At 31.0% G+C, this 12517-nt stretch overlaps 1 protein-coding gene across 2 annotated transcripts in view; it reads right to left on the reverse strand.

Annotated features, from left to right (window-relative positions):
- The window catches only part of LOC142325293 (uncharacterized), a 30387-nt gene extending 20211 nt beyond the window's left edge, over positions 1 to 10176 (reverse strand). The window contains exons 1-3 of one of the 2 annotated variants that reach the window (XM_075366862.1): positions 9576 to 9692; positions 3202 to 3688; positions 1315 to 1574 (exon numbers count right to left, since the gene is read on the reverse strand). In XM_075366862.1, the coding sequence (XP_075222977.1) occupies positions 1315 to 1548 (234 nt within the window). In that variant the 5' untranslated portion in view covers positions 1549 to 1574; positions 3202 to 3688; positions 9576 to 9692. Of the gene's footprint in view, positions 1 to 1314; positions 1575 to 3201; positions 3689 to 9575; positions 9693 to 9937 lie in introns of those variants that run through there. The other variant, XM_075366852.1, reaches the window with a different exon arrangement.
- Positions 10177 to 12517: the final 2341 nt, after the last annotated feature.

Raw genomic sequence — 12517 nt, forward strand, 5'->3', positions numbered from 1 at the left:
AGGTGAAATACAATTTAAAACTTCAGGTGATACGCCTAGAGTTGAGGTTGAAAACTGGGTCGATATTGACAAGGATGTTGAAGTGCTACAATAACCTTGACAAAAGTATGTATGGAAGTCATCCACATCAACAAAAGTTAATGAACACAACGAGCAAATGGAGGATGAAGTTGAAGATCCACCAACTAACACAGAGATGTAAGATACCTTGAGAATTTTTTGTCATGGTGTCCAATACAGGGTATCAAATTTTACCAAACATTATGAGTACAAAGACTACATTCAGGAGTTGATTAACTCCAATAAAAGGTAAACAACTATTAATGAATTTTTAAGTAGATTTTATGTTTTTTTAAACTGTTAATAAGATATGTTGTTCTGTGTAAAAATATAAGTTTGTATTATTATATAATTTTTTTTGCATCCTCTGCTTAACATTATCAATCGGTTATTGTTATCAAAAGTTACAGGTCCCACAGTAATCACAAAAAGTGGACTCCACTATATTACTCTTTTTGATGAGGAAAAACAAAAAAAGAAAAAATATTACATCATTTCACATAGTAAAAACAAAAAAAATGCAGTAATCTTTTTTGGTAAAAAATGACTACATTATGATACATAAAAAAAATAACAAAAATGCAGCTACACTATAAATAATAATAATTACCCTATAAGTAATTATTACTAGTAGTATAATATAATTATATGATATAAGTAATAACTCTTTCATTTTAATATTTGTGTCTAAAATTTTACAGTAAGTTTCCTTTTAATTTACTTGACAAATGATGCATTGTAAAAATACTATAATAATAATGTTAAGCTTTTATTTTTTGTTAACTGTACTATTTTAATAGGAAAAGTCTAAAAATTCAAGAGTTTTAATATAAATTTCTTAAGTTTAAGGAAAAGATACTGTACCACATAAATTGTCTACAGCACTCTTCTTCTCTTTCACATAAATAAAGCACTGTATAACCTTGAAAATAAAGTAATTTAAAATTACTTTATTGTCATTATAAAACATTTATCAACACATTAATACATAATCTAAGAACAGTTGGACAAAACCTGCACTAATTTATACTTTTAGTAATCTAATTGAAGCAACTTCTTACATCACAAATCTTATTTCAATAACTTTAAATAAACTTATGAAATTCAATTTATTAACCTGGGCAAGGGCTACTTTAATAATACTTTTTAAGTTACAAAGTCAAGATTTTAAAAAGTATAAAGATAAAGTAAAAGTAGTAATATAAATTAAAGGCATAAAAGTCAGGAGTAAAAGTATTAAAATAAATCTAGTACCTGAAGTTGTATTCCCTTGAGAATAACAACAGGATGTTTGCAAGGATTATCACGAAACACTGCTTCAAAATAAGGGCTGCATGCTGAAAGTACAAGTTTATGAGCTCTAAGAAGACCATCACTACATGACAATGTAACATCTACCAGATTTTGTTCATTGTATATACTTTCAAACAATGTTCTCAAGTTTTGCAAGTGGTTATTCCATCGCAAGTGAAATGATTTATTAGACATCTTTCTGCTATCTATGTTCTACAAATCTGAAAAACAATTCCATTCTTAAAATTTAACATATTATTATTCAAAAAACATCCACACTATGAACATTGATATATCACTTGTTTATTTCTAAAAAGCCAACAATTTATCACAATTTTTTTACTGTAGGCAATCTCAATAAGCAAATTAGGCACAAACTTTCATTAAGATATATGGTACATATAAGCACAAACCAAAGTTTTCTATGACACTCACCTTCTTTTTAATAAATCAATGGACTTTTATGTTAAAACAAATTATTTTTTCATAGCCATTAAAAATATTACTTTATAATGCTGCTACAACTTATAAACCCTAAAACATAACTTTAAAAATCATAGTAATATGATATAAAAACACACAATACTATGTAATTATAGTAATATTATTATCACAGTATTATCCAGAAGCAGAAAACCATATTCACTCCTTTTTCTTCGTAAACATAGGTTACAATAGTAATCTAAAATCAACGCTCTCACAATGTTTTGTAATTATCCTGACAATATGGAAGTTATTTTGAACTCCTATCACAATTAACAAAGGAAGTAAGGAGCTTTATCAATTTTAGATAATATAGTACACCCACAATATACCTTGTAGTTTCTCCCATCAGTTTTCCAAGGCAATATGCAAGACTATTTCATTAATCACAAATTAATACCTAGCTGTAAAATACACTGCTGAACTAAAATCCAGACAATGAAAGAAAGCCTAATTATGATACTTGAACTGAATACCAGAGTCAACATGAGAAAATACCCTTTCTCTACGCACTCCAACTATATAGCTTTGAAGCAATAGCCTCAATGCCTAGGAAGTACAACCTCAGTAAAGGTAGTATTCAATGTAGCATCATGAGTTTTAAAATAATGTCGCTTTCCCACCAGAGGTATTTGACAATTGGTTTTCACCCAGGCCCTTTATTCTGGGAATGTCTAGTATTTACTATATTGGCTGGAACTTCTACATTCAGAAATCTAAATACCTAGATGCGAGATGTTCTGTAACAACAAATCGCTATTTAGCTATATTTAATGGAAGTCATGATAGACATATGGAATTCACTGCTCAATAATTTTTTTTTTAATTGGGCAGCAATGCACATACTGCAAACAGGGACATGGTTGACATACTTGGTATGCAAATTTACAGTCAGGTGAGAGCCTTCTGCAAATTGTATTTTTTAGGCAAATGTTGGTCTAAATCTATATCCTACTCATAAGTAGTGGGTTCAAGCCCTCCCACTAAGAGCCTGAAAGGACAAGTGGAAAGGCCTGACATAATGTATTGCTGAATCGATACATTCCAGGTTTGGGGGTCAGTATAAAGAATTATGTAACCATTTATATTTCGAGAGAATCAGTCATGAGTACCTTTTTTATTCACTTTTTTTTACTGATCAGGACAGCTCTTATGAAGTAAATGCTGCAAATATACATATCATAGATATGTATATTTGAATACTTTACTTTTATTATCTAAATACTATAATTTTATTATCTGATGAAGTAGTGATCACTACGACAGCACTCACATAATATAAAAAAATAAAGCAGTAAGTGCAATTTTTATTATTATTGATAAAAGTTTTATTTATTATACTAACCATGATTATGTTTAATGTACCTTTTTTGTAGTCACAATATTTTCAATCACTGTCCCGAACTTCCTCCTATGACTGTACTCATGATGCTGATTTGTACTATGGTTCCAGCTGAAGTTACTGCTGGTCTTTTTTTTAAAAAGGTCAGATATCTGAACTGTTATTACTGAATATATCAGTATTTAATATTTTTGTGCATTTGAATATTTCATACTTGTGGATTAACAATTTACTTATAACAATTTATTTAGCTTTATCATACTAATATATAAAAACATTATTCAGAAAAATATAACTCAATAAGTTGAAAATGACAAAGAACTGTGAAGCTTTTAAACAAAATGAAGATATTTAAAAAACCAACACCACATAAACTCAACAAGCTAACACTAGTGCTACTGCATAAACTTCAACATCAGATCAATGGTACACAGTTCCAAACAATGGTTCAATCAACACATAAAAAAAAGCATTCCATTGTAACATAACTATGTCAAGATTCCCAACCATCTCGAAGATTGAAAAAAAAACTACATTAGAAACCATGACATTTTACTTAAACACATCTCAACAATCACACCTTAACACACTGAATATTATGAAATACATAAACATAACATACATATATACAACATATCACACTGATGTAGTAACTGAACTGACATAGCTTAAATTTAGCAAACCTTTCTACCACTCTTGAAAATGTATCTTCCTAAGAAAAAAAAAATATATATATATAAACCACCAGGAAAACTTTTGGTTGGAACAATAGGGTAAACATTAGTGTCACTTCAGAAGATCCTGTCTGAGCAAATGAAAATATTTCATTACACAAGTGTAAAATATATACAATAAAAAGAGTAAATTTGATATGGGTTGTCATTAAAAATTAAGTTTTTAAAATAAGTTTATCTAATGATGTTCTTTTCGCTAAAAGTAAAGTTTTGGAAAAAAGAACTGACATGTGTATTCACAGCAAAGAAATTGGTTAAATTTTTAAATTCATAAGATGAAATCACGTAGATATAAAATATGACAGAAAAGAAGAAAGGTATAAAAAGGTCGGTATTTAAAGGTAAAGGATGAGAGCAACATACTACATAGAATTTTTCTCTATCAATATTAAAATTGGAAGGGTTTGAACATAGTAAATATCATTAAAAAACTAGTTCATACTGTAGGAGTTAATCTACTTAAATATATAATTTACAGCTTAACAATAAACTGAAATCTTTCAGTTAGGGGGCTTGAGTGCTCAGGGATACAGAGTAGCTGGACCGAAGGTGCAACCATATCGGAGAGGTATCTGTTGAGAGCCAGACTAAGGAATGATTCCTGAAAGAGGTCAGCAGCTCTTTCAGTAGTTGTTAGGGGCGTGAGTCACAATGACTTAAACGGCCATATCAACATCGCTCAGTCCTCTGAGTACTGCGCAGCTGAAAGCAATGGAAAACTACAGCTGTTTTTTTTCCAAGAAAATGTGGCTCTCTGCATTTTCACATAACAATAATGGAGGCGCCTTCCTTAGTAAAATATTCCGTACGTAAAATAGTCCCCCGTTCGGATCTCCGGGTGGGGACTACTAAGGAAGGGGTCACCAGAAAAGTAAAAAATAACATTCTACGAGTCGGAGCGTGGAATGTTAGAAGCTTAAAAAAGGTTGGTAGGCTAGAGAATTTAAAAAGGGAAATGGATAGGGTAAATGTGGATATAGTAGGAATTAGTGAGGTTCGGTGGGAAGAGGAAGGCGACTTTTGGTCGGGTGACTTTAGAGTAATTAACTCAGCGTCAAATAATGGGCAGGCAGGAGTAGGTTTCGTGATGAACAAGAAGATAGGGAGGAGAGTGGAGTATTTCAAGACGCATAGCGATAGAGTCATTGTAATAAGGATAAATTCAAAACCTAAACCGACAACGATTGTTAATGTCTATATGCCTACAAGCGCCCATGATGATGATGAGGTAGAATGTGTATACGAAGAGATTGATGAAGCAATTAAACACGTAAAAGGAGATGAAAATTTAATAATAGTTGGAGATTGGAATGCAAGCATTGGAAAAGGCAAGGAAGGAAATATAGTGGGTGAATACGGGCTGGGCAAAAGGAATGAAAGAGGGGACCGACTTATAGAGTTTTGCACGAAGTATAATTTAGTAATTGCCAACACCCAATTTAAAAATCATAATAGAAGAATATACACTTGGAAAAAGCCAGGCGATACTGCAAGGTATCAGATAGATTATATCATGGTTAAGCAAAGATTTAGAAATCAACTCGTGGACTGCAAAACTTACCCTGGAGCAGACATTGATAGCGACCATAATTTGGTGATAATGAAATGTAGATTGGGGTTTAAAAACCTGAAGAAAAGGTGTCAGATAAATCGGTGGAATTTAGAGAAGCTTGAGGAAGAGGAGGTAAAGAAGATTTTTGAGGAGGACATCGCAAGAGGTCTGAGTAAAAAAGATAAGGTAGAAAATGTAGAAGAAGAATGGGAGAATGTTAAAAAGGAAATTCTTAAATCAGCAGAAGCAAACTTAGGCAGAATAAAGAGAACTGGTAGAAAACCTTGGGTTTCAGACGATATATTGCAGCTGATGGATGAACGTAGAAAATATAAGAATGCTAGTGATGAAGAAAGTAAAAGGAACTATCGGCAATTAAGAAATGCTATAAACAGGAAGTGCAAACTGGCGAAAGAAGAGTGGATTAAAGAAAAGTGTTCAGAAGTGGAAAGAGAAATGAACATTGGTAAAATAGACGGAACATACAGGAAAGTTAAGGAAAATTTTGGGGTACATAAATTAAAATCTAATAATGTGTTAAACAAAGATGGTACACCAATATATAATACGAAAGGTAAAGTCGATAGATGGGTGGAATATATTGAACAGTTATACGGAGGAAATGAATTAGAAAATGGTGTTATAGAGGAAGAAGAGGAAGTTGAGGAGGATGAAATGGGAGAAACAATACTGAGATCTGAATTTAAGAGGGCATTAAAAGATTTAAATGGCAGACAGGCTCCTGGAATAGACGGAATACCTGTAGAATTACTGCGCAGTGCAGGTGAGGAAGCGATTGATAGATTATACAAACTGGTGTGTAATATTTATGAAACAGGGGAATTTCCGTCAGACTTCAAAAAAAGTGTTATAGTAATGATACCAAAGAAATCAGGGGCAGATAAATGTGAAGAATACAGAACAATTAGTTTAACTAGTCATGCATCAAAAATCTTAACTAGAATTCTATACAGAAGAATTGAGAGGAGAGTGGAGGAAGTGTTAGGAGAAGACCAATTTGGTTTCAGGAAAAGTATAGGGACAAGGGAAGCAATTTTAGGGCTCAGATTAATAGTAGAAGGAAGATTAAAGAAAAACAAACCAACATACTTGGCGTTTATAGACCTAGAAAAGGCATTCGATAACGTAGACTGGAATAAAATGTTCAGCATTTTAAAAAAATTAGGGTTCAAATACAGAGATAGAAGAACAATTGCTAACATGTACAGGAACCAAACAGCAACAGTAACAATTGAAGAACATAAGAAAGAAGCCATAATAAGAAAGGGAGTCCGTCAAGGATGTTCCCTATCTCCGTTAATTTTTAATCTTTACATGGAACTAGCAGTTAATGATGTTAAAGAACAATTTAGATTCGGAGTAACAGTACAAGGTGAAAAGATAAAGATGCTACGATTTGCTGATAATATAGTAATTCTAGCCGAGAGTAAAAAGGATTTAGAAGAAACAATGAACGGCATAGATGAAGTCCTACGCAAGAACTATCGCATGAAAATAAACAAGAACAAAACAAAAGTAATGAAATGTAGTAGAAATAACAAAGATGGATCACTGAATGTGAAAATAGGAGGAGAAAAGATTATAGAGGTAGAAGAATTTTGTTATTTGGGAAGTAGAATTACTAAAGATGGACGAAGCAGGAGCGATATAAAATGCCGAACAGCACAAGCTAAACGAGCCTTCAGTAAGAAATATAATTTGTTTACATCAAAAATTAATTTAAATGTCAGGAAAAGATTTTTGAAAGTGTATGTTTGGAGTGTCGCTTTATATGGAAGTGAAACTTGGACAATCGGAGTATCTGAGAAGAAAAGATTAGAAGCTTTTGAAAGCTTTTGGTGCTATAGGAGAATGTTAAAAATCAGATGGGTGAATAAAGTGACAAATGAAGAGGTATTGCGTTAAATATATGAAGAAAGAAGCATTTGGAAAAATATAGTTAAAAGAAGAGACAGACTTATAGGTCACGTACTAAGGCATCCTGGAATAGTCGCTTTAATATTGGAAGGGCAGGTAGAAGGAAAAAATTGTGTAGGCAGGCCACGTTTGGAATATGTCTAACAAATTGTTAGGGATGTAGGATGTAGAGGGTATACTAAAATGAAATGACTAGCACTAGATAGGGAATCTTGGAGAGCTGCATCAAACCAGTCAAATGACTGAAGACAAAAAAAAAAAAAATTTATTACTTGGAAATATTTTCTTATTTTTCCTATATTTTTTAAGAAGCAAATATATTTTATCATAATTTTAATGTGTTCTATGTTGCCTTCAGAAACAAACAAACATTTGTTGATAGAGGGGGATTTTTAATTACATAAGCTTCATTTTAAATTTATTTGTACTGCTTTTTATGAAATATTTCCTTTTTAATTCTCTATTTATATTGTGTAAATTCAGTTTATATTCACTCGTCTTCTTAACCAAACTATTTAGTTCCTGATTGTCCCCATTTCCTTTCAGATTGTCTATAATTTCTAATACAGTTAAGATATATATATATATATAGTTAAAAGAAGATAGACTTATGACCACATATTAAGGCATCCTAGAATAGTTACTTTAATATTGGAGGAACAGGTAGAAGGAAAAAATTGTGCAGGCAGATAACGTTTGGAATATGTAAAACAAATTGTTAGGGATGTAGGATGTAGGGGATATACAGAGAGCTGCATCAAACCAGTCAAATGACTGAAGACAAAAAAAAATAATAAAAAAACATAACATCGGACAGCATGAAGAATAGCTATAAAAATGAGTAGCGATAGCTAAAAAATGTGACTAAATACAGTCAGAAAAAACACAGTCACAGCAATATAATGAATACACCACCTGCCTAGATGGTTAAAATACTGCAAAGGAATTATAATAGTGGTTTTTCAGTTGTTTGAAAGGAACCTTTAAGCAATAGAAAGCTTACTAGTGATATAAATCTCACCAAAATTTAAAGTAATGAAACAATTATTAACATTAATTATTAAACAAAAAATGGATTAATTACTTTAAAAGTATACATTTAAAATCATGATGGCTTCTCATTCAACAAGTGGTGAATTTGACTGCAAGCCAAGGTATGAGTTTTTTATTATCCACAAAAAAAAACTACAATTAGGTGTACTTTTGTTAATAATAAATAAATTAGCTATAATTAAAAAGAAATGGAATTAAATTTAAAAAATAAAATGTTTTTAATAGTTACTTCAAAATATTTCAGTTGCCTTTGGAATCATCTTCATAAGTAACAAGAGGTAGTTTAAAAAATTAAACCTTTTATTCATTAAAATTTGGTTTGATATTTTGTTTCAAAAACTTTATAGTTTTACATAATTTCCAATGCCAATCAACATGGATAAAGAAAATCTTTCTATTAAGAATTCTCCAATCAACAAGAAACTCCACAATCATCATTTACAAATATATTAGGCTAGTAAAAATTACATCATTAAGAGGCTGTAATTATTTTATTCTTGGGAAAAAAATAATTAGTCAGCAATGCAAACAAATTTGTCTACTATAACTTTTATTAAGCAAACCTATTCAAATAAGGTCTTATTGATTACAGATCTAAGCTAACAAATTCCACTTCGTAAAAGCAATGTAACAAACAAGGCCAGTTTTTTGAACATACAACATTTCATTCAACCTGTTTTAATAAAAATTTAAATGTTACAAAATTAAAACAATAATTAAGTATAAATTAGGCAAACAGGATAATAACCTATTCACTTAAAATGAAAGAGACAAGTTCAGATAACCAAAAAAATTAATGTAATTTTTTTCAAAGGTAAATTTCTGATATAAATTATAATTAATTACACTTGAGATTACAAATTTTGAAGAAAAATTGCTTCTACAAAATATTTTTGCGGAATATGAATGAGCCAACGAGTTCGTGTTGACATTACAAAAAATATTGAGGTTAGATAAATGATCCTCCAATTTACATCGTTATAAAATTAAATTGCGATAGAAAAAGTCATATCAATTTAAACTGATAATAAATGAATGTTTCTTAAAATAAAGCATTCAAAAATAACAATAAAACGAAGGCAAATTAGTTTTAAAAGTATTAAAAAACCATTAGTAGTACATCTTTACTTTGTTGATCCTAACCCATTTATTGTTATAAACAATAAGGGTAAAAATAACCTTAACATTAACGAGAATCAAGGTCGATAACATGAAGTCGGCACACTGAATAACGTTACGACAAAATTTCATTCACATGGACTGTGACGTAAATATATAAATAAAACAGTACGAATATTTATTACTGCTACTATTACTACTACTGTTATTATTATTATTACTGCTATAGCACCGACAATTCTTTTTCACGTTTGCATTCATACAAGACGCAGGCGCTACAACAGGAGACAAATCGCATTTAAGTATACAATATAAACTTATTGAAGTTCTTGTAGAAAGGGATGGACTGAAATGATAACTTACAATAAACTAAAGAACGCCCCAACACCAACAATGTTCCCTCGATACACCGAAAAGCTCCAAACACGCTAGTAATCCGTAGTACCGCAATACAGTTCAAAATAATTCGTAAAATTAAACTTTGAATATAAGAAAGCTATTGAATATCATAATATACACAGCAAAGCTACAGCGTGGAACGGAAAGTCCGAGTCAATATTACGGGTCCCGTTATCCGAACCAAACTGTGTGGGGAGGCAGCAGGCAGGGCCCGGCCCCCACTAAAATAGGGGGAACTAAGGAGGGGGGAACTGACGTCAAAAAAATGCTGGTACAGCCATCCTCAAAATACTCCCTGCATCTCGTTCGCCCCTATTCTTAAATCTTGTCTACCCCTCTCCGACACTACGCTGATGTTCCGGGTTTTTAAAGTTTATTTTTTGTTGTTTATAAGGCAAGCTTTCAACCAAATATTTTACAACCCACTAGCTTAAGCTACCGAACGTGTTTCATTTTTAAATTGTAATAATTTACTGACCACCGAATTTTTTGAATCACCCATATATTAATATCTTCGCTCCCATATATAACAGTCTTTATCACTTTTTTCAAATCGAATCCTACAGTGAAATATTAAAGAAGTTTTATGTAGTTAATAATCTATACATTATCATAACGGACGAAAAATGGAAATATTGAATAATTTCTCTTACCTATACACAAACTATTACTATAAAAGAACTGGAAATGAAAAACAGTAAAAAAGTGTAAAATAAACTTGTAATGGAATTGTATTACTGTACAAAACTCATTAAATTCAGAAAAAAATTAAGGTAGCATATACATAGGTGTTTCGTAATTTTCATGTTCGTAACTTAATTATCCTGTGATATTAGTTATTTAAGGTATATTTCCTATGGACAATGTCGACTCAGAAAATTAGTAGAAAAATAATTGTTTGCAATTGTTAAGGATAAATGACACACATCACATTGACATTGGTAAGGATAAAGTAACTCACATCAATTCTGTAAATATTATTTCTTGTGTACTTTGACCGCTGCTCTTGACGGAGAACATTTTTATGAGAAATCTTTATTTAGTAATAAAAGAAAAATTTAGTTCAAAATTTATTTTCATTCTAATGCCTATTTTTATTTTTAACATCATTATCAAAATATTAAAAAGAGGGGAAAATTTTTCGTATATTTGACACGGTAAAATTTTCTATTTTGAAAAAAGCGGGTGATTTTTGTTTGACACATACTCCTCTTTTTCTTATAAATGGAATCGATGACATTATTATTTCTAGTTCTAAATTGATTATATGCCAGCTTCCGTGGCGCGAGTGGTAGCGTCTCGGCCTTTCAACCGAAAGGCCCGGGTTCGAATCCCGTTCAGGCAATGGCATTTTCACTCACCCTACACAAATAGTTCATCTTATCTTCTGAAGCAATATCTTCTAACGGTGGTCCCGGAGGTTAAACATAAATAACGGACCTGGTTTATTCTTTTGATTAAAGAAAACTGAGGTTGTGTTATATTTATTTTAAATTCAAAGCGAATTTTACAAAACAAATTTTGTTTTTAAAAGAATTTTTTATACAAAAAAAGTTAATAATTTAATGAAGCTGAAAATAGGTTAGATACCTTCATATTATATACACATTAAGAAGCAGGTAGGGTAATTTAACCAGAAGGCGACATAATATTGTTTTAATATTAATTTGCATAACAAATAATAAGTGCACTTTCATAAGTGAAAGATTTTTTGAAAGAAATTTTGACGGTAATAACCTAAGCACGGACGGAAAAAATCGATAATTAGTTTTAGGGAATTCATTACCCTCTTAAACTTGTGATAATATTTGAAACTATTCCTACCTCGATAGAGTTCCCTAATTTCGGCAATACTCTGTCTTCAGTACTACTCAGAATATTTATGTCTTTGACTTTGAGATTTTATCAAATTTATTTTTCTTTACCTGAAAATTATAAAAATAAAAAGTTCAAGATACGAGGAGATTTTATGAAATTCTTTCGTCATTTTACTCGTATTTCCAGTAGTCTTGATTTTTTTATGAACGAAAAACCGATAACATGTTTTTGTTTTTTTTTAATTTGCTTTTTTGATCGAGTAAATTTTTTCTGAAGTCCAACCTTGTTCAAGATATGGCACCACCTCAAACCCCCTCAAATCTCCCCATCAGATTTTAGACATCACCATCAGACATGTTTTTCACACCTTTATATCAACTCTCTTGCATCTCTAGCTACCACGCTGAATCTAACGACTGCGGCTTAAGCAGTTACTTAATATTGAGCCAACTAATAGCCGACACTAGTACAAAATTAAATATATATATATATATATATTTAACTCAGATTAACTAAAAATGTCGAGAATAGGCTGTTATTATAGCCAGTAAAATACAATGAGTTTTCTTTCAAATAACTCAAAATGGTGTTATTTTTATTTGAAGCGTTTTCAGCTACATTTTATCTTGGTCAAAATTTCTTAGAAGGATGAACTTGAGTGAAAGTAAATAACTTGAATGATGTTTTTAGGAGAAAATAAAAAAAAATTATGGGAAAGCTTAGGAT

This window comes from Lycorma delicatula, chromosome 1 (genome assembly GCF_047948215.1).
Source record: "Lycorma delicatula isolate Av1 chromosome 1, ASM4794821v1, whole genome shotgun sequence".
NCBI classification, from domain to species: domain Eukaryota; kingdom Metazoa; phylum Arthropoda; class Insecta; order Hemiptera; family Fulgoridae; genus Lycorma; species Lycorma delicatula.